At 40.2% G+C, this 26,802-nt stretch overlaps 1 protein-coding gene across 11 annotated transcripts in view; it reads left to right on the top strand.

The window, feature by feature from the left end:
* Positions 1-26,802, top strand: part of MYBPC1 (myosin binding protein C1) — a 194,854-nt gene that overhangs the window by 140,149 nt on the left and 27,903 nt on the right. For all 11 annotated transcript variants that reach the window (XM_069764291.1, XM_069764289.1, XM_069764287.1 and 8 more), the window contains 6 exons: positions 14,621-14,788; positions 15,993-16,081; positions 17,676-17,871; positions 19,637-19,776; positions 20,928-21,087; positions 23,278-23,414. In XM_069764291.1, coding sequence (XP_069620392.1) covers positions 14,621-14,788; positions 15,993-16,081; positions 17,676-17,871; positions 19,637-19,776; positions 20,928-21,087; positions 23,278-23,414 — 890 coding nt within the window. The remainder of the gene's footprint in view (positions 1-14,620; positions 14,789-15,992; positions 16,082-17,675; positions 17,872-19,636; positions 19,777-20,927; positions 21,088-23,277; positions 23,415-26,802) is intronic.

The following is a 26,802-nucleotide window of genomic DNA, read 5'->3' as shown; positions in this document are numbered from 1 at the left end:
TATGGATTTTATTTCAGATCTTCCCGTCTCTCAAAAGATGTCAGTCATTTGGGTGGTCTGTGATCGCTTCTCTAAGATGGTCCATTTGGTACCCTTGTCTAAATTACCTTCCTCCTCTGATTTGGTGCCATTGTTCTTCCAGCATGTGGTTCGTTTACATGGTATTCCAGAGAATATCATTTCTGACAGAGGTTCCCAGTTTGTTTCAAGGTTTTGGCGAGCCTTTTGTGGTAGGATGGGCATTGACTTGTCTTTTTCCTCGGCTTTCCATCCTCAGAATAATGGCCAGACCGAACGAACCAATCAGACCTTGGAAACATATCTGAGATGCTTTGTTTCTGCTGATCAGGATGACTGGGTGTCCTTTTTGCCTTTGGCTGAGTTCGCCCTTAATAATCGGGCCAGCTCGGCTACCTTGGTTTCGCCGTTTTTCTGCAACTCTGGGTTCCATCCTCGTTTCTCTTCAGGGCAGGTTGAGTCTTCGTACTGTCCTGGTGTGGACACTGTGGTGGACAGGTTGCAGCAGATTTGGACTCATGTAGTGGACAATTTGACCTTGTCCCAGGAGAAGGCTCAACGTTTCGCTAATCGTAGATGCTGTGTGGGTCCCCGACTTTGTGTTGGGGATTTGGTTTGGTTATCTTCTCGTCATATTCCTATGAAGGTTTCCTCTCCTAAGTTTAAACCTCGTTTCATTGGTCCGTATAGGATTTCTGAGGTTCTTAATCCTGTGTCTTTTCGTCTGACCCTTCCAGATTCTTTTTCCATACATAACGTATTCCATAGGTCATTGTTGCGGAGATACGTGGCACCTATGGTTCCATCTGTTGATCCTCCTGCCCCGGTTTTGGTGGAGGGGGAGTTGGAGTATATTGTGGAGAAGATTTTGGATTCTCGTGTTTCTAGACGGAAACTCCAGTATCTGGTTAAGTGGAAGGGTTATGCTCAGGAAGATAATTCCTGGGTCTTTGCCTCTGATGTCCATGCTCCCGATCTTGTTCGTGCCTTTCATATGGCTCATCCTGGTCGTCCTGGGGGCTCTGGTGAGGGTTCGGTGACCCCTCCTCAAGGGGGGGTACTGTTGTGAATTCTGTGGCAGAGCTCCCTCCTGTGGTCACAAGTGGTACTTCGGCTGATTCTCTCTGTGAGCTTCCGTTGGTGGAGGAAAGTGGTACTGCGGCTTCTGAGTTTCCTTCCTCAGGTGATGTGGTGAAGTCGTTAGGTGCTGCTCTATTTAACTCCACCTAGTGCTTTGATCCTGGCCTCCAGGCAATGTTCTAGTATTGGACCTGTTTCCTCCTGGATCGTTCCTGTGGCCTGCTGCTCTGCATAGCTAAGTTCCGCTTTGCTATTTTGTTTGCTGTTTTTTCTGTCCAGCTTGTCTATTTGTTTTTTCCTGCTTGCTGGAAGCTCTGGGACGCAGAGGGTGTACCTCCGTGCCGTTAGTTCGGTACGGAGGGTCTTTTTGCCCCCTTTGCGTGGTTTTTGCAGGGTTTTGTGTTGACCGCAAAGTTACCTTTCCTATCCTCGCTCTGTTCAGAAAGTCGGGCCTCACTTTGCTAAATCTATTTCATCTCTACGTTTGTCTTTTCATCTTACCTCACAGTCATTATATGTGGGGGCTGCCTTTTCCTTTGGGGTATTTCTCTGAGGCAAGGTAGACTTATTTTCTATCTTCAGGCTAGCTAGTTTCTCAGGCTATGCCGAGTTGCATAGGGAGCGTTAGGCGCAATCCACGGCTGCCTCTAGTGTGGTTGGAGAGGATTAGGGATTGCGGTCAGCAGAGTTCCCACGTCTCAGAGCTCGTTCTATGTTTTTGGGTTATTGTCAGGTCACTGTATGTGCACTGACCTCTATGTCCATTGTGGTACTGAATTACCTTATCATAACAGTACTGGAGGCCCAAAGTACTAATGATTCTCAATAGGGGGAAAAAAGAAGTTCTGAGACCATTTTTTTTTCTCTGCACTGTGTTTTGCCTTTTTTTTCCCCTAGACATTTGGGTGGTTCAGGACACAGGTGTAGCGATGGACATTAAAGGTCTGTCTTCATGTGTGGATCAGCTCACGGCAAGAGTACATAATATTCAAGACTTTGTGGTTCAGAATTCTATGTTAGAACCGAGAATTCCTATTCCTGATTTGTTTTTTGGAGATAGAACTAAATTTCTGAGTTTCAAAAATAATTGTAAATTATTTCTGGCTTTGAAACCTCGCTCCTCTGGTGACCCAGTTCAACAAGTTAGGATTATTATTTCTTTTTTACGTGGCGACCCTCAGGACTGGGCATTTTCTCTTGCGTCAGGAGATCCTGCATTAAGTAATATCGATGCGTTTTTCCTGGCGCTCGGATTGCTGTACGATGAACCTAATTCAGTGGATCAGGCAGAGAAAAATTTGCTGGCTCTGTGTCAGGGTCAGGATGAGATAGAGGTATATTGTCAGAAATTTAGAAAGTGGTCCGTACTCACTCAATGGAATGAAGGTGCGCTCGCAGCTATTTTCAGAAAAGGTCTCTCTGAAGCCCTTAAGGATGTCATGGTGGGATTTCCTATGCCTGCTGGTCTGAATGAGTCTATGTGTTTGGCCATTCAGATCGGTCGACGCTTGCGTGAGCGTAAATCTGTGCACCATTTGGCGGTATTACCTGAGCTTAAACCTGAGCCTATGCAGTGCGATAGGACTTTGACCAGAGTTGAACGGCAAGAACACAGACGTCTGAATGGGCTGTGTTTCTACTGTGGTGATTCCACTCATGCTATCTCTGATTGTCCTAAGCGCACTAAGCGGTTCGCTAGGTCTGCCACCATTGGTACGGTACAGTCAAAATTTCTTCTGTCCGTTACCTTGATCTGCTCTTTGTCATCGTATTCTGTCATGGCATTTGTGGATTCAGGCGCTGCCCTGAATTTGATGGACTTGGAGTATGCTAGGCGTTGTGGGTTTTTCTTGGAGCCCTTGCAGTGTCCTATTCCATTGAGAGGAATTGATGCTACGCCTTTGGCCAAGAATAAGCCTCAGTACTGGACCCAGCTGACCATGTGCATGGCTCCTGCACATCAGGAGGTTATTCGCTTTCTGGTGTTGCATAATCTGCATGATGTGGTCGTGTTGGGGTTGCCATGGCTACAAGTCCATAATCCAGTATTAGATTGGAAATCCATGTCTGTGTCCAGCTGGGGTTGTCAGGGGGTACATGGTGATGTTCCATTTCTGACTATTTCGTCATCCACCCCTTCTGAGGTTCCAGAGTTCTTGTCTGATTACCGGGATGTATTTGATGAGCCCAAGTCCGATACCCTACCTCCGCATAGGGATTGTGATTGTGCTATCGATTTGATTCCTGGTAGTAAATTCCCAAAAGGTCGACTGTTTAATTTATCTGTGCCTGAGCACGCCGCTATGTGGAGTTATGTGAAGGAGTCCTTGGAGAAGGGGCATATTCACCCGTCATCGTCGCCATTAGGAGCAGGGTTCTTTTTTGTAGCCAAGAAGGATGGTTCACTGAGACCTTGTATAGATTACCGCCTTCTAAATAAGATCACGGTTAAATTTCAGTACCCCTTGCCATTGTTATCTGATTTGTTTGCTCGGATTAAGGGGGCTAGTTGGTTCACCAAGATAGATCTTCGTGGTGCGTATAATCTTGTGCGTATTAAGCGAGGCGATGAATGGAAAACTGCATTTAATACGCCCGAGGGCCATTTTGAGTATCTAGTAATGCCATTCGGACTTGCCAATGCTCCATCAGTGTTTCAGTCCTTTATGCATGACATCTTCCGAGAGTACCTGGATAAATTCCTGATTGTGTACTTGGATGACATTTTGATCTTCTCGGATGATTGGGAGTCTCATGTGAAGCAGGTCAGAACGGTGTTTCAGGTCCTGCGTGCTAATTCTTTGTTTGTGAAGGGATCAAAGTGTCTCTTTGGTGTTCAGAAGGTTTCATTTTTGGGGTTCATCTTTTCCCCTTCTACTATCGAGATGGACCCTGTTAAGGTCCAAGCCATCGATGATTGGACTCAGCCGACATCTCTGAAAAGTCTGCAAAAGTTCCTGGGCTTTGCTAATTTTTATCGTCGCTTCATCTGCAATTTTTCTAGTATTGCTAAACCATTGACCGATTTGACCAAGAAGGGTGTTGATGTGGTCAATTGGTCTTCTGCTGCTGTGGAAGCTTTTCAGGAGTTGAAGCGTCGTTTTTCTTCTGCCCCTGTGTTGTGTCAACCAGATGTTTCGCTTCCGTTCCAGGTCGAGGTTGATGCTTCTGAGATTGGAGCGGGGGCTGTTTTGTTGCAGAGAAGTTCTGATTGCTTGGTGATGAAACCATGCGCCTTCTTTTCCAGGAAGTTTTCGCCTGCTGAGCGAAATTATGATGTGGGCAATCGAGAGTTGCTGGCCATGAAGTGGGCATTCGAGGAGTGGCGTCATTGGCTTGAAGGAGCTAAGCATCGCGTGGTGGTCTTGACTGATCATAAGAACTTGACTTATCTCGAGTCTGCCAAGCGGTTGAATCCTAGACAGGCTCGTTGGTCGCTGTTTTTTGCCCGTTTTGACTTTGTGATTTCGTACCTTCCGGGCTCTAAAAATGTGAAGGCGGATGCTCTGTCTAGGAGTTTTGTGCCCGACTCTCCGGGTTTATCTGAGCCGGCGGGTATCCTCAAAGAGGGAGTAATTGTGTCTGCCATCTCCCCTGATTTGCGGCGGGTGCTGCAAAAATTTCAGGCTAATAAACCTGATCGTTGCCCAGCGGAGAAACTGTTTGTCCCTGATAGGTGGACGAATAAAGTTATCTCTGAGGTTCATTGTTCGGTGTTGGCTGGTCATCCTGGAATCTTTGGTACCAGAGAGTTAGTGGCTAGATCCTTTTGGTGGTCATCTCTGTCACGGGATGTGCGTACTTTTGTGCAGTCCTGTGGGATTTGTGCTCGGGCTAAGCCCTGCTGTTCTCGTGCCAGTGGGTTGCTTTTGCCCTTGCCGGTCCCGAAGAGGCCTTGGACACATATCTCTATGGATTTTATTTCAGATCTTCCCGTCTCTCAAAAGATGTCAGTCATTTGGGTGGTCTGTGATCGCTTCTCTAAGATGGTCCATTTGGTACCCTTGTCTAAATTACCTTCCTCCTCTGATTTGGTGCCATTGTTCTTCCAGCATGTGGTTCGTTTACATGGCATTCCAGAGAATATCATCTCTGACAGAGGTTCCCAGTTTGTTTCGAGGTTTTGGCGAGCCTTTTGTGGTAGGATGGGCATTGACTTGTCTTTTTCCTCGGCTTTCCATCCTCAGAATAATGGCCAGACCGAACGAACCAATCAGACCTTGGAAACATATCTGAGATGCTTTGTTTCTGCTGATCAGGATGACTGGGTGTCCTTTTTGCCTTTGGCTGAGTTCGCCCTTAATAATCGGGCCAGCTCGGCTACCTTGGTTTCGCCGTTTTTCTGCAACTCTGGGTTCCATCCTCGTTTCTCTTCAGGGCAGGTTGAGTCTTCGTACTGTCCTGGTGTGGACACTGTGGTGGACAGGTTGCAGCAGATTTGGACTCATGTAGTGGACAATTTGACCTTGTCCCAGGAGAAGGCTCAACGTTTCGCTAATCGTAGATGCTGTGTGGGTCCCCGACTTTGTGTTGGGGATTTGGTTTGGTTATCTTCTCGTCATATTCCTATGAAGGTTTCCTCTCCTAAGTTTAAACCTCGTTTCATTGGTCCGTATAGGATTTCTGAGGTTCTTAATCCTGTGTCTTTTCGTCTGACCCTTCCAGATTCTTTTTCCATACATAACGTATTCCATAGGTCATTGTTGCGGAGATACGTGGCACCTATGGTTCCATCTGTTGATCCTCCTGCCCCGGTTTTGGTGGAGGGGGAGTTGGAGTATATTGTGGAGAAGATTTTGGATTCTCGTGTTTCTAGACGGAAACTCCAGTATCTGGTTAAGTGGAAGGGTTATGCTCAGGAAGATAATTCCTGGGTCTTTGCCTCTGATGTCCATGCTCCCGATCTTGTTCGTGCCTTTCATATGGCTCATCCTGGTCGTCCTGGGGGCTCTGGTGAGGGTTCGGTGACCCCTCCTCAAGGGGGGGTACTGTTGTGAATTCTGTGGCAGAGCTCCCTCCTGTGGTCACAAGTGGTACTTCGGCTGATTCTCTCTGTGAGCTTCCGTTGGTGGAGGAAAGTGGTACTGCGGCTTCTGAGTTTCCTTCCTCAGGTGATGTGGTGAAGTCGTTAGGTGCTGTTCTATTTAACTCCACCTAGTGCTTTGATCCTGGCCTCCAGTCAATGTTCTAGTATTGGACCTGTTTCCTCCTGGATCGTTCCTGTGGCCTGCTGCTCTGCATAGCTAAGTTCCGCTTTGCTATTTTGTTTGCTGTTTTTTCTGTCCAGCTTGTCTATTTGTTTTTTCCTGCTTGCTGGAAGCTCTGGGACGCAGAGGGTGTACCTCCGTGCCGTTAGTTCGGTACGGAGGGTCTTTTTGCCCCCTTTGCGTGGTTTTTGTAGGGTTTTGTGTTGACCGCAAAGTTACCTTTCCTATCCTCGCTCTGTTCAGAAAGTCGGGCCTCACTTTGCTAAATCTATTTCATCTCTACGTTTGTCTTTTCATCTTACCTCACAGTCATTATATGTGGGGGCTGCCTTTTCCTTTGGGGTATTTCTCTGAGGCAAGGTAGGCTTATTTTCTATCTTCAGGCTAGCTAGTTTCTCAGGCTGTGCCGAGTTGCATAGGGAGCGTTAGGCGCAATCCACGGCTGCCTCTAGTGTGGTTGGAGAGGATTAGGGATTGCGGTCAGCAGAGTTCCCACGTCTCAGAGCTCGTTCTATGTTTTTGGGTTATTGTCAGGTCACTGTATGTGCACTGACCTCTATGTCCATTGTGGTACTGAATTACCTTATCATAACAGAAGATATTGCATTACAAACCAAATGTTTGCAGCTATAATAGTCATTTACCATATTAACAATGTATACAGTGTATTTCTGAATCATTTAATGTTAGCTTCATTGGAAAAATATGCTTTTCTTTAAAAAATGGAAAGGACATTTCTAAGTGACCCTAAACTTTTGAACGGTAGTGTACCTGCAGCCAGCTTTGCAGCTGTTTATCTCTAATGCAAATTGCAGAATTTCTAATTGAATTCTAGGATTTGTTATAACATTTGCTTTAGAGAAATGCTAATGAACTTGAAGAGGAGCGCTGGGGAATCAGTGAATTGAGTTTACCTTATATTTTTCTTCAGCATGGTGTTTGATTTTTTTAAACAAATTTAGTAGTGGAAATCCTTTTAAAGCATATGTAAGGCTGGGGCCACAATGCAATTTTGGCCACAACACCTGTATTCCCATCTTCAAGGTCCTATCCCAATATGTAGTAGGTGTAGTAATAATATTAGCAAATACTTCCAATTAGAAACGTAGTATAGTTATCTGATTCACTATGTTGTTTACCCTATCTGCAGGGCATTCCAGTAGCTTAGGTATCCATGGTTACAGCCAATCATATTGTAACAGTTTGTTAGTTAGATGTTAGTGGTTGTAACCATGGATACCTAAGCTACTACAATGCCCTGTCCATGAGGTAAGAGACATAGGTTATTTCAAATTAGAGGTATATTATTACACCTACTATATATTGGGATAGGACCTTGGAGATAGGAATACCTCTTTAATGTCGCCCAGAGCTAGCTTCCTATATTCTGGAGAAATGCTTTTGAATACCAGGCAATGTAGAGTTAGATAAAAAGTGACTGACTGCATTGTTAAAGAAGTTGATCATTTTCTGCTAAGAAAAATATAAAATATCATAAACTAATGTGTAGTAACATAGAAAACTAGAATTTTCTGTATCTGCGCTTCTGCTAAATGCTATAAAAGCTTCAGCAGAAGAGAACGCAACTGGGAAAGCGGTCACATCACTAAGGCTGTGATCACACATACGCGAGACACGGCCGAGTCTCGCAGGTGAAAACCCTGCTCTGGCGCCGGCACTCCGGAGCAGAGTGTGCAGCCGCACAGCAACACATGGAGCTGCACGCTCCGCTCCGGAGTGCTGGCGCCAGAGCTTGCTTTTCACCTGCGAGACTCAGCCGTATCTCGCGTATGTGTGATCCTGGCCTAAATCACATGAACACCGCCATCTTTAAGGCTCTGAACAGGCCGAACGCCAAGCCCAGTGTTTACACACCTCATACATGGGCACCAGTCGGGGGATGTACTAAGCTATGCAGTTGGGAAAGACAGAACTCAGCATTTTCTATGCCAGATACATTGGTTTATGGCACCTTAGGAATGTTACCTGACAGTGGCCAGCTCCTCTAACGATGTGCAAAACAACAAGTTTATCAACAGTTTCAAATGCAAATTAATATAACCGGTAACAGAGCTATGGCATATTATACAAACTTTAATTTAAAGGGAACCTGATAGTAGATTCATGCTGCCTGAACCACAGCCAGCATGGATAAGGGGTTGGCTCCGTTCTTGCAGCTTGATATGTTTTATTATTAAAAACATATTTTTAAAAGCTGGCCAGGGTCTATGTTTCGTGGATGAGGCAGGTCCCCGGTGGCTTCTCCCCACCCTGCTCTTTTACACTGACAGGTCTTTCCCTGTGCACCCACATAGGGAAAGACCTGTCAATCTGAGGGAAAGGGGTGGGGAGAAGACAGCAGGGACCTGCCCTCTGGTCTGCTGGTCAAGTTTTTTAAACACTGCAGCATTACAGAGTAAACCATCTATGATCCAATAACGGAGCCAGTCTCTGACTCATACTGCCTGTGATTTAGGCAAAATGAATCAACTGTAATTTTCCCTTTAAGATCAATGAAAGATAACAAAAACACTGTATTTACAAAAGTTACCAAACATCTTATATAGCTAATATTTCTAAATATTTTTTTAATTGTTCTTAGGACTGTATAGGCTTTACATAGCTGAAATGGATTTAAAACTATTCTTATTGATATCACTTCAACTGTAATTTGTTATACTAATATGTAATATGCAGCCTTTGATGAGTAACCACCATTATCATTTTTATATCACAAATCAATAGTACACATAAAAAGAAGCAACTTTGTAATATATTTTTATCAGAGAAATCTGCTTCTTTCCCTGGCAGAATGGTACTTTATTTTTCTTCTTATTCAGAATTCTCAATTTACAGTAACATGCGTATTTAGTGAAGCCAGCTTTCTAAATTAGTGAGTTAGGAGATGGCGGTTTCTACCAATAAGATGTAGGCGGGACAGGGAGGAGCTCTGACTCTCTCCTCCTCCTACTTCTCTCTAGAAAGAATCATATCAGCAGCAGCCGCCATCTCCTGATGGGAAAGTATCTTCATTGAATTCACATTTTACTCCTGAATTGAGAATTTTGAAAATAAATGATCAGTCCAGGAGGAGAAAGCAACAGAGTTCTAAAATAAGATACATTATAAAGATTCTTATTTTCGCATGCACTATTGATTTATGAAATAGAATTTAAAACAATGGTTACAGCTAGGAAGTGAGTGATGAAACTATGTGCCATCGCTACAAGATTTGATTTATCAAATCAGTAATGTTTACCAGGATAAAAATGCATGATTATTACTGTTCATGGGTTATTTGCATGCCTCATATATTGCCTCTATACTATCAGCTGGCTATATTTCTTAAAATGTGTTTTTTTTTTTTGCAATAAGTTAACATCATCATTCTGGTTACACATCACATTTATTTGTACATAACCCTCCCTGAGGTCAGTCTGGGAAGTAGTAAGTATTATAAGATGCTGATTTATGAAACGTGAAATTTGTAGCTAATGTTTTCAAGTTAATAACTAACAAGATATAATGAATTTTCGGTGGTATCATAATGGAGAAAGGTTGTTAGACATTCTTAGATACAGTATAATCACCACTGTCCAACAAGATTTAAGTCTTCATCTTTCTAAAGAGATGCGAAATAACCAAATTGCGAGATGCTTACTTCTCAGGATACTGAAAAAAACATTATCCATTATTTCCACTGCTCAAAATGTTATAGCCACTGCTCAAAAAATTTCAACTCCTCTTGGGTCTTTTACTAATGGAGTTTAGTAAATTATTAAAAAAACAAATGTACCTTACAGGTAGAAACCAGAAAAAAAACACATTTGCCAATTTGAACATGTTTAGTTTTTTGCAGCAGATTTGGCAGGAAAAACACTGCGTAAAATACGTGTATGTTGTCATGTTTTTTATGTGTTTTTACTTTCATTTTTTTCTCATTCATTTGCTCCAGATTTGTAAAAACATTTTGAAGGTTCAAATCTGCAAGGAAAAAATAACTAGTACGTGTGTGACATTTCAGAAATCTCATTCACTTCTCTGAAACTGTAAAATGCTGTTTGTTCTCCCGTGGCAAAAACACAACGTACGAACAAACAGTTTAATCAGAATCAGATCATGGCACCAAAACCAGTTTGTCATTAACTATATTTTATTAGAAGTAAAGACTCCCCAACCATAGTAAACATTTAAAGGGGTTTTCCCCATGGACAAAGTTCATTTTAATCAACATTTTATTCAATAGATCTTGGAATAATAATAATTTCCACAATTGGATGTGTTTAAAAAAAAATGGTCTTGTGCTGAGATAATCTTAGAAATGTGCCCCTGCAGTGTACTGTGTCATAGCTGTGTCTGACCGTGCAGGAGCATGGTCTGATCATACCACAGCTCCTGGGCAGGGGATGGAGGGGTAAATGAGTATACAGACAGGACAGCATGGGGCACAGCTAATTGTTTTTTTCAGGTAAAACATTGCTTAAAAACAGGCAGCAAAATGTTTTACCTCAAAAAAAGAGTAATATGTGATCCCCATGCTGTCCTGTATGTATTTTGCTTCCTCTCCTGCCTAGGTGTTATGATCAGACCATGTTCCTGCACGGTCAGACATGGCCATTACACAGTACACAGCAGGGGCACATTTATAAGATTATCTCAGTACAGGAACATTTTTTATTAACACATCCAATTGTGGAAATTATTTTTACTCCAAGATCAATTAATTAAACTGAATTTTGCTCTTGGGAAAATCCTTTTAAATGATAATTTTCCAGAAGTTAAGATTGTACAGCAGACTATGTATGCATTTTATTACTGTGCAAATGTAACAAGGTGGTCGTGGGCGAGTCTATTAAACAACAGTCAGTGAACACCCCGGCACCTTGCACATAGAGAAGGGTACTCACTGTGTTTGCTGGAATTCTGGTCCCAGGAAGCCCCACAGAGTCACAATTCTTTCCCAACAGTAGAACTTTAATAACAGTGAAAAGAGAGAAGATAACAGTTCCTGAGCTGTCCATATCCAGATACTCTGCTTCAGCAGCTCCTGTCCGGTTCCGGGGAGTAGTCCTTTTGGTAGAACTTTTTCACCCTCCGGGAAATGTTATGCTACCATAGCTGGAGCACGTCCTGCCAGTGGCAAACCTGCCCGGGCTCTGCTGCAGAAGCTGGAAATTGCTGCTTCTTCTAGGCTGCTAACCCAGCCCCTTTTTTTTATTAACCCTTACTGTCCCTGAACTACTAGTCATGTTCAATACAGTGCAATATAATACAAAGACATGAAATCAAGTAAACATCACACAGTACACGTACAGCAGCAGTACACGTACAGCAGTAAAACAGTATTTCATAACAGTAATGCATTGATGCATAGTCAAACTATCAGAGAACAGCATGGGGGACACGTGCCCGACATAATGGAGAGAGGAAGCAACTGAGGATCCCTGCCACTTCCTTACACATACAACATATATATTTTCACATATATTCTAAATATTGAATATCTAATTTTGTCAGCTTTGGAAAAAGTAACTTCAATAAATTAAATTCAAATAATGTGATGTATAAAACAGAAGAAGTCCACAAGTAGTGCCTTATGGCAAAATTCGACTAGAAAGCTGCTTCACCATCTCACATAACAGCTCATACATCAGCCTTCATTTCTATCACTGCTTCAAGTTGCCGTAGGCTTTCGCTTGCTTCTATGTCACTTATGTACATTTGAGTGATTTTTCCATAAGCGACATTTGGATGAAGCAAATTAAGAAGATTCTCACCCTGCAAAATAGAAGAAGATATTATGGAAGACATTATGTAAGAAGACCATTGCTTTTGCCATCTGAACGTTGGAATTTCATTATAATTATATGATCGTGATGCTAATTCTCCTGTTCTTCGATGAATTAATAGCTCAAATTATGGAATCTATAACAGAAAAGCTGATGAGAAAAACCTCATGAAAGTTGGAAGAAGACCACGAGAATGGAAATGCCTCACAGATGACATCTCATCGGTGTTCTTTTCAGGCTTGGTTTGGAAGGAAATGCAATAGAAAAATGTAGAGCTATATGGGTATAATGATATGATAAGATCAAGCTACGTTCATCTTGTAGTATCCACTTAGACGGAAACAACAGATCACTTGGGGAATGAATAAAGAACTACACTAGCATGTCACAACCATATTTATTAAGATGCCATGTCTGGTTACAGGCAATACAGGTGGCTCTCTTACTGCTGCCTGCTAGGGCAGGGATGGAACTGCAAAATAATGTAACAGGATGAGCTTGCCATGTGCAATTTTTAATACTGGACCCTTATGTATGACATAGGATAGTTGCCATTTTGCAAGCTTAACCAACAGAAGCCAAATACAATTAGCATTGTTACAGCACTGGGCAAGTCTTCATTTTTTGCCATATTACAACGTTTAGACAATGAAAATAGATATTTAATTTGTAAACAATAATAGCACTAACATGCCTATTAATACAACTTGCAAGATGCTGATTATCACAAATTGTTTATGTAGTAATTAGCATTCATACACAGCGTAAAGCCCCCCATACAATTAGACTAATGTTGGTCAAACCCGCCAATACCGACAGGTTTGGCCAACACTCTAATCTATTTGTCCGCCCCAGACAGATAATTCTCGTGAAAGTTAAAAGGAACCCGTCACACATCTCTGGGAGAACAAAAGGATGGACAGTCTGAATTTGGGCATATCGGATCCTTAAAGGGAACCTGTCACCAGGAATAACGCTGTAAACCTGAGATATGGAGTTAATCTGCAGGTTAACAATGTTATTATGCTGTCTGGTGCCTGCACACACCTGAATGCAGCGGGGAGAAAATGATCTTTAAAGTCCCGCCAGCATTCGGTATTCAGTCATAGGGCCACTGCCGTTCAGTCTCCGCTCTGAGTATACAGAGCCGTCGCTGTAACTGTACCCCGTCCTTGACTGACACTGGCTTTGCATTAGGCCAGAGGTCACAGTTACAGTGGCCGCTCTGTATACTCAGAGCGGAGACTGAACCGGCAGCGCCCCCTGCCCCTATGACTGAATAGATAGATGATAGCTAGATAGATGATAGATTGAATAAATAGATGATAGATAGGTAGATAGATGATAGATAGATAGATGATAGATTGATAGATAGATGATAGATAGATAGATAGATAGATAGATAGATAGATAGATAGATAGATAGATAGATTGATAATAAATAGATGATAGATAGATGATTGATAGATAGATGATAGATAGATAGATAGATAGATAGATAGATAGATAGATAGATAATAGATAGATTGATAGATAGATAATAGATAGATTGATAGATAGATTGATTTATAGATAGATAGATAGATAGATAGATAGATAGATAGATAGATAGATAATTGATAGATCGATATGGGATAGATAGATAGATAGATAGATATGGACATATATAGATAGATAGATAGATAGATAGATAGATAGATGAGAGATAGATAGATAGATATGGGAGAGATAGATAGATAGATATGGGATAGGTAGATAGATAGATAGATTGATAGATAGATGATAGATAGATAGATAGATAGATAGATAGATAGATAGATAGATAATTGATAGATAGATGATAGATTGATAGATAGATATGGGGCAGATAGATAGATAGATAGATAGATAGATAGATAGATAGATAGATAGATAGATAGATAGATATGGGGCAGATAGATAGATAGATAGATAGATAGATAGATATGGGATAGATAGATAGATAGATAGATAGATAGATAGATAGATAGATAGATAGATAGATAGATAGATGTGGTTGGGTGCTGTAGGCTATACTTTTTGCCTACATTACGTGCTATACCTGTTGTGATTTATGTTTTATTTTGATTATTTACAACTCAAGCACAAGACAATATTAGAATTTGGTGGAAAAGTCATATATTTAGTGGCAAATATTAGATGAATTTAAATCCTGAATTATCAGAATGGTCTTTCTTGGAGACAGTAATGGCCTTCTTGATCTACCATGACTGGATCGGATCCTGTTCTCTGCGCTATATATACAGTTCACGCACACAACTATAATACAGTAAAGAAATTCAAGCAACACTTTGCTCACTGTTCACAAGATAAAAGTTGTGTGTGAACATTGGCAAATATACATTGTTTATGTGCTTTCTAGAAAGCTATCATTACCCAACACTAACAATACAGGCTTGAAATGTGGAACTAAGCTTCGTTACAATTGCATTTTGAATCTGCATGGATACTATGTCACATTACATCTTTTATACAACTTTTTATTAGCGGAAGCGTGGATTACTGCCAATTCAGAACTCACTGACAAAACAAGGTTTACCATTACCGGGCTTCCTACTGGATCGAAAATACTTGTAAGAGTGAAAGCGGTGAATGCTGCCGGTCAAAGTGATAATAAATTACATCCCAATCCAATCCTGGTAAAGGAAGTTATAGGTAACGACCCAATTTAATGATCTAAATTACAGACAATGATTCATTTGCTAGATATGTTGCGTGCAATTTTCCACTTGTCAAATTAGGAAGCTACAACTTATAAATAAGTCTTTATTGCATAGAAAATAGAAACTATTTCTAAAGAAAGTCATCTTAATGAAGCACCAAAAGTAGCTATGTGCAAGCCTTCTTTCAAGGGAATCTGTCAGCAGGTTTTTGTTATGTAATCTGAGAACACCATGATGTATGGTCTGAGACACTGATTTCAGTGATGGGTCACTTATTAGGCTGTGTACTGCTGTTTCAACACAGTCACTGTTTTATCGGCAGGAGATTGTCACTGACAGACTAGCTGACCACCTCAGTGCCTTCTGGTCCAACTCTGCCCCCAGTACTGATAAGCAGCTTACTGTCAATATACAATGTTCCCAAAAAGCTATGACTCAGGGGGTTTGCGGGGGCAGCTTTCTGAGCTCTACTACATTCTACATCAAAAAACTCTGATTGCATCACAACTGCTGCACCCAGTAAACTAAGTAATACTTCAATGGAATCAGGGTTTCTTTTCGTACATTTTACAACTCTCAGATGAGATTAAAACAAAATACCTGGTGACAGATTCCCTTTTACCTGTTTCTAAACCCAACATATCCTGAAGTGCTGTGAGATCTTAGACTAATGTGAGTCATCCTTCATTAACAGGCGGAAAAAATAAGCATTACCATATACATTACTTTTCTTGATTGGTGCAACAGATGCCACTGATGGTAGCCATAAGTCAGCCATCTATCACCTATAGGCCCTTATGTGTGTGTTTTTTAAGTATACGTTACATATGTTGACGTATACATGTTTTACTTGGTGTTGAAAAATTGTCCTATGTGAGAAAAGAGACAAATCAGCTCTTACATTTGTGAATAATTTTCCCCAGTATATTATTATATCCTTAAAATACTTATTTAAAAATATTTCTGCCTATGTCAATTTGTAGATTGTTACACATATCACCATGTGAGGAGTTAACATAGGGAAAAAACACACAATTTGGGTTTGCATTTTTCTCATTGAGAACCACAATATCTTGTGAAATACACCTTACGATCCTAAAATAAAGTTTGAGCTTTAAACATGAAAATGCTATTTTTTTTCTTTTTTTTACAAAACTTTCTGTATTTTAATAGTATATCAAACCTTTTTTTCTTAGTTCCTCCAAAGATTCGCCTTCCACGTCATCTTAAACAAACCTACATCCGAAAAGTAGGAGAAGCTGTAAATCTTGTAATACCTTTCCAGGCAAGTTAGGATCACCTACACTCATACATCTTATTTCTTGTTATATGTCTGTATCAAATAAAAACCTTAAGGATAAATGTTTCATGTAGTTTATTTCCTGCCAAACTGCACCTAGAACTAGAGCAATCAGGTTTGACTTAAAGAAGCACTTCTAGCTACATTTAGATTCCTTAACACCTTCCCAACCTTAAACGTATCCATGCACTCTGGTTGGGAAGAACTTCCCGATCTTGGATGTATGGATACGTCATACAATTTTACTTGCACAAAAGCTGACACCCAGCTCTCAATGCCAGTAGTGGTGCCCTCTCCGTTCCCTGCTGTTTAATTCCCTAAATGCTGCAATATTGTGATATCGATCACAACATTTAGAAGGCAGGGAGAGGGCTTCCTCTCCCCTCCAGTCGGTACCCCCGCAATGTCGTCACGAGGGCCCGATCGTTTTCTTGGTGACCCAAAGTCGTCATGATGACATCCAGGTCACCGAGGCTAGCAAACCTGTTAGGCCATGCACTAGGTCTAACAATCTTATGTGTCAGTGCAGCACTGACAGTTTATAAAGCTGTCACAAAGTGTCAAGGGACAATGGGCACCTACCCAATCCCTTATGGTAGGGGCACCCTAGACTATCACTGTCCCCTGGATTACCCCAGTTGGCGGAGACGCTATAATATTAAGTAAATAAATAAAAAGAATTCTTGACCTGCTGTTGATTTGTTCATTCTGCCTCCCAAAGATCGCAGCAAGGCTCAGCTCACATTTATCCTGCACTCTATGTTGAGTGTTTACACTGGTGTTTCCGTGTAAATCTCTGAAATACGTGATTCAGATGTAACCCCAGATGGAATATTCCCTATATTGAAGCAGATGGAGTCACTTTGGAAGTTGTCTGGCCTATGATCCGGCGGTGTCTGTCTTCTTAGGATTGCATAAAAGTGCTGTCGGCCACAGTTTTGTGCACTTCTGAAAGGAACACCACTAAAGAGAGGCCAGACGGAGTCCAGAGTACCTCTGCCTCATTATAGTGAATGGATCACTCGGACGTTTCATCTGAATCATGTCAATCGGAGAATTAAATGGAAACCCCGATGTACGTGCTCGACGCAAAGTGTCGGATAAATGTGATCCCAAATGTTTTGTAAAATGTTCCCAATAAAAGCTTCAACTCAGTCCATAAAAAAGCAAGTCCCCACTCAGGTCCATCACCTGTCAATGGAAACATAGGAGGCTTCCGCATCACTAGTAATAGAAAGGCTCTGGAACAGCACTATGGCTTTATACCCCCCTAAAGAAATCCAGAAAATAATGCAATCCCAAATCGATATGCCCCCTTGCCTTCTGAGCCCCAGTGTGCCTTAACCACATTTAGCGTCCACATGTTTGGCATTTCTGTGGGAAAAAATAAAAATTTCTGATCAACTTAACTCTTCTAACTTATTTATTATTATGCATTGCTTATATAGCGCTATTATATTCCACAGTACTTTACATACAGTACATTATTCTTGCTTTCTCCAATGGGGCTAACAATCTAGTTCACTGGCTGAACCACACGTGACTCGGGGTAATATGATATTTATAATTTTATTACTAGGGTAAACCCAGACCTAAGGTATCTTGGAAAAAGAATGGCTCACATGTGGACAAGACACAAATAAGTATTCGCAATAGTGAGTGCGATACAATTCTTTTCATCCGGAAAGCGGAGAGAAGTCATTCTGGAAAATATGACTTAAAGGTGAAAGTTGAGAACCTCCAAGATAAGGCATCAATTTACATTCAGATTGTTGGTACGTTTTATCAGAAATTTATCCTAAATATTACAAAATGATTACACATGGGAACATTTTTCCAAGTCTTTTTATGGCTATGACTAATATTACCATCCTAATTGTGATTCTCAAGCCTGTTTGTGCTATACACATCTCTGATGTCTTGAATGAACACAGAAATTACCATGTGCCTCCTGATGAAGTTGCATCATGGGAGGGAAACGCGTCGAGGCTGAATTTATATTTTTTTGGTTTCAAACTTTATTTGCTGATTTACTCTGGGCATGGTATAATTATTATGAGGTCTGTGAACACTGCCTCTCGTAGGATTTCTACTGCGACATGCCCTTTGGGCTTCGGTTAATGATATGATAATGTGCAGTCTAACAATATTACTCCAAATTTCTTGTGTATTTATTAAGGAGGTTTTTTTTTAGCAGTTCCAACAATGTGTGCCCTGGCACTACCGCTCGCACTTTGTGGAGGGAGATATTTAGGGGTTTGTAAGGGACAGTCTTCGTGGAACGGGGGCGCCATTTGCGTCTGATTTTAGGGTACCAACCTCCGCAGCCAGGGTAGTTAATACCCTTAAAATATCTCCTTACCTGGTGATTAACTAAGAATAAAACGCAATTTATTGTCTCTATAATTGCTCTTTAGTGTGGTAATAATGCTGTGATTATTGCTGCTATTGGTATCCTTCTTATACTGCTGGCAATTTTTTTTAGCTTTGGTTGCCCCAATTTAATATCCTATCCCTGTCCCTCTCCCATTTATGTTGGACTGCCATTCCGTTTCAGTCTGATTAATGAGATTTGAAAATAGGTGCTTTTTCAATTTGAGCAATTATTTGCCCAATTTGGTGTGGTTTTCTTTTCTGTGACCCATAGAGTAGGGATATTCAGGGACATCAGGGTGAGCCGCCGTGGAGCGGGAGCGCCATTTTACGCTCAAGGGACGGTGGAAAACTTCCACTGATAAGCAGGGTTCTAGCAGGGGTTAATAGGGTGAACTAGATACACCAAGCACCCCGGATGTGAGATATTTCATGTTTGTAAGTCAGCAATTTAGCTGCTTGGTTATGTTTATCTTGCTTTGATGGTTTTTAATCATTCTTAATAAAATTTTATTTTTTAATGGTATTAGTCTTTCGGTGAGCACTGTACCACGATTTGATAGCTTTGTACAATGTGACATACAACAATGAAAAAAATCTTGACTTTTTGTGAAAGTATCTTTTATTGATGAATTTAACTGATGATTTAATTTCTCATAATTGCCATTCTTTAAGAAAGACAAGAAAACAATGTTAATCAGTTACGCATTAAAAGGTGTTTTAGCAGGTTTTTACTATGAAATCTGACAGCATTGTGAAGCAGGGACAGAGATCCATATTCCAGCGATGTCTCGCTTAGTTTACTTGGTTCAGCAGTTATGATAGAATCACAGTTTTCTCTGCTGATGATCTAGCAGAACTCAGAACGTTGAGCCCTGTGTAATCCTGCCCACACTACTGATTGGAAGGTTTCTGTGTACAATGTATATTGACAGAAAGCTGACAATCAGTGGTGGGTTCACGGTTTAATTAGGAGGCATGACTGCAGTGGTAATCTCCTGGTGATAAAACACTCAATGTTTTTAACAGAAAGCACAGCCTAGTAAGTGACACATTACTGTAACCAGAGTCTCTACCTCTACATCATGGTGCACTCAGATTACCTAGCAAAAACCTGCTGACAGATTCCCTCTAAATTGAAAAAGTATTATTTGTTGATTTTTCCAGAACGACCTGGACCTCCAGAATCAGTAGTAATTGAAGAAGTCTGGGGAGATAATGTTGCATTAGAATGGAAACCACCAACGGACAATGGCAATGCTGCCATCACAGGATACACCATTCAGAAGGCTGATAAGAAAACAATGGTTTGAGTTTTTTTAAGCTATTTTAATTTTGCAACTAATATTACATAACATTTTACAAATTTCTAAATGCTGGAAATAAAATATTTTAACGTGGTGTAAAATGTGTATACAGCTTCTCTAAATATGGCAGTTAATAAACCAGTCATTGACAAATTATATGACATAATTGAAGGCATTAGATGAGGGCAAAATTGGAAATTTAGACCTGGCGGTAGTAGGCATCTACGAGGTAAGGGGATTTTCTTTATGCAAAGAGTAATATACCCAAAGAACTAAATTGAAATGCAAACCATAATTGAAATGGAAATGATGGAAGTCATCAACAGCAGCTAGTGTTTTCCATAGAGTAGAGAAAATATCATGAAAAAATATTAAAGATGTTACATTGGCATGCTTATTCTGACTCTTCAAGGCAGTATGAGCCTCTAAATCCTTAGCCATCTATCCCGTAGATAACTGTATGATTGTTGTACTCACATGCCAGGCTTCCTTAGACAGTGCTAACTCAGCCGTACTGACTTGTAATAAGAGTCCAGGAGAAACAGAGTTGATATTTTCTGAAATCTTGTATTAAGTACAATGCAGCAGGTGGAAAGAGTAATCCGAAACAGAGGAGTATACATGTAAATCCAAAGATGGCTACAGTAAACTGATAATAAAGAAGGGAGGGGCAAGGGCTAACATCATCAACTACAGGAGAGACAAAGGGACAAACTTAGAGGGCAGAGCGTCTCCATAGCAACAACAGAATGCACTGCATAATACAGAAAATACACAGTTGTTCCCATTCATGGGACACAACAATGCTGCTACATGACAGTAATCAAAGGTGAAGCTTCAGTTCAAATGGGGGGATTTCTCATCCTATGTATGCAAGAAAATTGGCATAAAAAAGTAGCAAAATTTAGTGCAGGTGGTAATCGCAGTATATTTTGTGACTTTTTGCTATTCTGTTCCCATCCCAGCAAAGTATTTTGAAAACTGAGTGGGGCTTTCTTCAGATCAGTCGGGGCTACTGATGTTCACTAATAGAATAGCAATTATTTTTAGTGTACTTTAAAAACAAAAACTTACTTCTACCATTATAGAATTTTTTATTGATGCTGTTCCTCATAATTACAGTATTTGACAATGCTGTTGTGCATTTTCAGGAATGGTTTACAGTTTTGGAGCATTACCACAGAACAAGTGCAACCATTTCTGAACTTGTGATAGGAAATGAATACTACTTTCGAGTATTCTCGGAAAATATGTGTGGCCTCAGCGAGATGGCAACAAAGACACCAAACGGCGCACTTATTGAGAAGGAAGGTCAGATATTTGGTTGTTCTCAATATATATTGCTTCTGCAAATGGAGTATAACTCAGATTTTGCTTTGTAGGGTATATTCATATGCTGTGCTCAAAATGCGTTTGTTCTTTTTCACGAGTACCACAAATATGTGGTAAAATGCTCTGCCTTTTGCAAACTCATGCTGTGGTTCTCCAAGTATTCTGCAAGAATTGTAGTTTGTTGCAGATATTGAGCTCAAAGGGGAAAATCTGCAAGTAATCTGTATCATAAGTTGACCAACTGTGCATGGAAAATTTCCACAAGATCTGTGGATGAGATTTCTTTAGATATTATCCAATTTTCTAAAACTGTAGATTTTTCCATATAAAAATATGTTAGGAAAATCTACTGCAATTCTGGTACGTGTGAACTTGCCCTAAAGCGTTAGTTATTAGTTATGAGCGAGTATACTCGTTGCTCGGGTTTTTCCGAGCACGCTCGGGTGGTCTCCAAGTATTTATGACAGCTCGGAGATTAAGTTTTCTTTGCCGCAGCTGGATTATTTAAGGCTGCTATCCAGCCTGAGTACATGTGGGGGTTGCCTGGTTGCTAGGGTATCCCCACATGTAATCAAGCTGCCTAGTAGCCGCAAATCATCGAGCCGCGGCAAGGAAAATTAAATCTCCGAGCAGTCATAAATACTCGGAGACCACCTGAGCGTGCTCTGGAAAACCCGAGCAACGAGTATACTCGCTCATCACTATTAGTTATACATCTGTTCTTGTTCTGCAACAGAAAAAAAATCACTGTTTCTCATCGGTCCCTTTTCCATCAGTTTGTGTTCTATGTGTTTATTCTCATATAGGAAAAAAAATGGAAGCCATTTGCTGTCTTCCTTTTAACTGACCCAAGCATTTTTAACTACCGCTCATATTTCCACCCTTCTGTGTTGTGTAATATATCTTTATATCTTGGCAGGATTTGTGGACTCAGTTCATGTGACCCTGATGGCATCATCACAGATCCTTTTGCCCATCTATGTTGCTGCCTTCTTATGATTGGTCAGCGTCATACAGTAGGCAGAAGTAAAGTAACAATGGAAGAAAAGAACATGAAGGGATCAGCCACAAAATAAGCATGTTTATTAACATATAAGTCAAGACAAACATTAAAAACAATTCAAATGCCCAAAGGCTGCATATAATAATGACGAGACAAACCTTTAATAGAGTTTGAATCTGTATCTGTGTGCTGGAAAAATGTTTCCCTGAGAAAGCCACGCTCCCATTGGCGATACACATGGGGATACTTTTTCTGTCCTATCTGTGTATTCTCACTTAACAGGTTACCCTAGCATGATTTATATTTGACTCTTTGTCTATTATTTTTCATAAACTTGTACCATCCATTTATGGTATATTCATTTCCATTTTGGAACCTTTTCCCTCTTTTATTACGTGCTTAATTTTCCACTTTATGCATATTTATGCATAAATATATATAATTCTTTGAATTTCACTGGGTATATACTGTTTATACTCTTTGAAGTGTCAGTCACATTTGACCTGGTTGTGGTGTACAATATTCTTTTTATTGTTTTCATATTTATTCATTCTAGCTGTAATGTCTCCCAAGACTTACTTCATTTTGCAGAGCTAGTTCTTTCAATATTGTGACTCATTTTTGGAGGTCCAGTGCCTGGAACACATCTTTATTTTGGTGTTTGCCCCATCTTATGTGTGTATCTGTTTATTTCATTAACAGATAGGGCAGACTCAAGCTCTATTAACGGTTTGTCTCGCTATTATCATATACAGCCTTTGGGCTTTATAATTGTTTTTAACGTTTGTCTTGGCTTATATGTTAATAAACATTGTTACTTTATGGGTGATCCCTTCATGTGCATCCTTCTTTTCATTCATTGTTACTTGCTTTACGTTGATCCCCTTGTACATTGGTGGTGCCCTCTAGCTTGTTTTCATAGGGGAAAGGAGTACACACCCTCAGTGAAAACTAATACCACCCACTTGTACATACCTAAAGTTAACTCATTAGGTGCAAAATAACAGAGAAGAAATTAAAAAAAAACAACATGCTTTATTCCGATCTGCAGCCACCATTACATCATGTTACATTTTGTTACAGGTCCGTTTTTGTGGACAGACTCCAGTAAAAAAAAAAAAAAACATTGCAGCTCTTTCATGAATATATTTTACTTACTCTACTAGGTAAACCTTATAAGCGTCCGGAGTACACAGATTTTGACTTCAAAGAAGCACCACAATTCACTCACCCATTAATCAATACAGTAGCCATTGCTGGATACAATGCTACATTGAACTGCAGCGTACGTGGAAATCCAAAGGTAAGTTATAAATAATGAGCGTTTGATCAGAGTACCAGTATTTACCATCAGAGTTTGTTCAGAGTACCAGTATTTACCATCAGAGTTTGATCAGAGTACCAGTATTTACCATCAGAGTTTGTTCAGAGTACCAGTATTTACCATCAGAGTTTGATCAGAGTACCAGTATTTACCATCAGAGTTTGATCAGAGTACCAGTATTTACCATCAGAGTTTGATCAGAGTACCAGTATTTACCATCAGAGTTAGATCAGAGTACCAGTATTTACCATCAGAGTTTGATCAGACTACCAGTATTTACCATCAGAGTTTGGTCAGAGTACCAGTATTTACCATCAGAGTTTGGTCAGAGTACCAGTATTTACCATCAGAGTTTGATCAGAGTACCAGTATTTACCATCAGAGTTTGATCAGACTACCAGTATTTACCATCAGAGTTTGGTCAGAGTACCAGTATTTACCATCAGAGTTTGATCAGAGTACCAGTATTTACCATCAGAGTTTGATCAGAGCACCAGTATTTACCATCAGAGTTTGATCAGACTACCAGTATTTACCATCAGAGTTTGGTCAGAGTACCAGTATTTACCATCAGAGTTTGATCAGAGTACCAGTATTTACCATCAGAGTTAGATCAGAGTACCAGTATTTACCATCAGAGTTTGATCAGACTACCAGTATTTACCATCAGAGTTTGGTCAGAGTACCAGTATTTACCATCAGAGTTTGGTCAGAGTACCAGTATTTACCATCAGAGTTTGATCAGAGTACCAGTGTTTACCATCAGAGTTTGATCAGAGCACCAGTATTTACCATCAGAGTTTGATCAGAGCACCAGTATTTACCATCAGAGTTTGTTCAGAGTACCAGTATTTACCATCAGAGTTTGGTCAGAGTACCAGTATTTACCATCAGAGTTTGGTCAGAGTACCAGTATTTACCATCAGAGTTTGGTCAGAATACCAGTATTTACCATCAGAGTTTGTTCAGAGTACCAGTATTTACCATCAGAGTTTGTTCAGAGTACCAGTATTTACCATCAGAGTTTGGTCAGAATACCAGTATTTACCATCAGAGTTTGTTCAGAGTACCAGTGTTTACCATCAGAGTTTGATCAGAGTGTCATTAGAAAATATGGATGGAGGTTTCTCAATCATCTCCAGACCGTGAAATACGGACAGCATAAGGATGGCATCTGAGTGCTTTATTTTTTCACAGACTCATAGACTTGCAATGGCGAGTAGGTCCATGACACGGATCAGACATATCTCTATGATTTTGTGCGGACCACTTGGTCCACAAAACATACCTGGACATCTGACTATTATAGTCTATAAAAATTTAATAGTTCATTCTGTAAAAGAAAAATGACTAGAACAAATGCAAAAAACTGACGTCTGAATGGGCCCTAAATCAATCTGTCCATTCTCCATGGTGCACTGGGAACTTGCACTCTCTGTCCAGTGCTTGTTTTACCACATTATTGTACTCTGTTCCTGTGACAGAAGGCACAAAGGTGATATGAACAAAGCTTTATATCTAAGCTGTGCAGAAATTCTATGAAAATAAGAGATCAGCCAGTTATCTCTCACAAAAAAAAAATCAATGGTCAAAGTCAATCAGTTGACATTTCGTACCCGATATCTTTAACTGCGAGCCGGGTTGATTCCATTACTAAGCGTGTGTAAAGGCTCATTCAGATATCAGTTTTACTCACGTACAAGAAAAATGATCATGTTTCATCAGCAACTACGGTCAGCGTTTCATCAGAGTTTTATGAGCGTTTTGCTCCAGTCCCATCTGAAAAAGACATTGTATTCACATACCCTTAATTGTGTGTTTTCTATTAAAGTTACTAAGCAGACCTGCTTCAAAATCCACATAAAAAACTCATAAAAAATTCATTTGGAACATACCCCGACCGCAGATCCTGTTAAACAGCTTTTCATTATATTTATGAGACCACTTCTACACTAAGTTCACAGTATTACACCATGCTTCTTATGTCATAATTACATATATGTGTTTTTTTATAGAGGAAAGATAAATATCTTTGTACCATGTTAGCCAGTAGTTAGAAAAATATTAAGAATTGAGAGTCCTCAGTGGTTGATACCTTTTATTGGCTAACTGAGAATATGGTAACAAATTGCAAGCTTTCGAGATTATGCCTGATGAAGAGACCGGAGTAGTCTCGAAAGCTTGCAATTTGTTACCATCTTCTCAGTCAGCCATTAAAAGGTATCATCCACTGAGGACTCTCAGTTTAGTAATATTTTTGTTTTTTTTAGGTCTTTTATGTTTAATGACTTTGTTAACAGTTAGACTATAAATATGTTAAGAAACTGCATTATATCAGTTGTAGCTACAAACTTCCTCTGACACTTCTACTAATAAAGGCTTGGTAAAAAAAAGGGTAGTTTAGGGTCCATTAGGCTTTTTCACATTATAAAGCATAAAGTTTATTGATAATAAATAAAAACATTATTTAAAAAGTGCATATGATAAAGGAATGCATGGTGACGACAGTGCTTGCTCAGAACAGAAAAGGTACCACAGCCTGCAGGATAATAAGACTTAACCAATGCAACAAAGATGCACAAATAAATAGAAAATAATGTAACATTGTGCACATATGTGTAAGAAACTATACCCAATTTAATACTGGTGAGTATATACTCTAAGTACCAGGGGGAACTAACACATAAACACTAGTGATAAGCGAGTGTACTCGTTGCTCGGGTTTTCCCGGGCATGCTTGGGTGGTCTCCGAGTATTTGTGACTGCTCTGAGATTTAGTTTGTGTCGATGCAGCTGCATGATTTGTGGCTGCTAGACAGCCTGAGTACATGTGGTGGTTGCCTGGTTGCTAGGGAATCCCCACATGTATTCAGGCTGTCTAGCAGTCACAAATCATCCAGCTGCGTCAACAAAAACTAAATCTCAGAGCAGTCACAAATTCTCCGAGATCACCCGAGCGTGCTCGGAGAAACCTGAGCAACGAGTATACTCGCTCATCACTAATAAACATGAACAAAGTGGGCAATAACAATAATATAGATTGTGCAGAGCTTAGATGACCTGAAATGCGTGTTTCTGCTACAGTGTCTTCTTCCGGGGGAAGAAGAAGGCACTGTACCTGATTGGGTATAGTTTCTTACACATGTGTGCACAATATTACATCATTTTCTATTTATTTGTGCATCTTTATTGCATTGGTTACATCTCATTATCCTGCCAGCTGTGGCGCCTTTTCTGTTCTGACCAAGCACTTTCTTCACCACGCATTCCTTTGTCATACGCACTTTTTACATAATTTTGTATTTATTATCAATAAACTTTATGTTTTATATTTAAATGCTTTTCTGTGCATCTCTTTTTCTACTAA

The sequence above is a fragment of the Ranitomeya imitator genome, chromosome 4 (assembly GCF_032444005.1).
Source record: "Ranitomeya imitator isolate aRanImi1 chromosome 4, aRanImi1.pri, whole genome shotgun sequence".
NCBI classification, from domain to species: Eukaryota; Metazoa; Chordata; class Amphibia; order Anura; family Dendrobatidae; genus Ranitomeya; species Ranitomeya imitator.
Note: the sequence above shows the minus strand (reverse complement) of the source record. Positions and strands in the feature narration are given on the sequence as shown.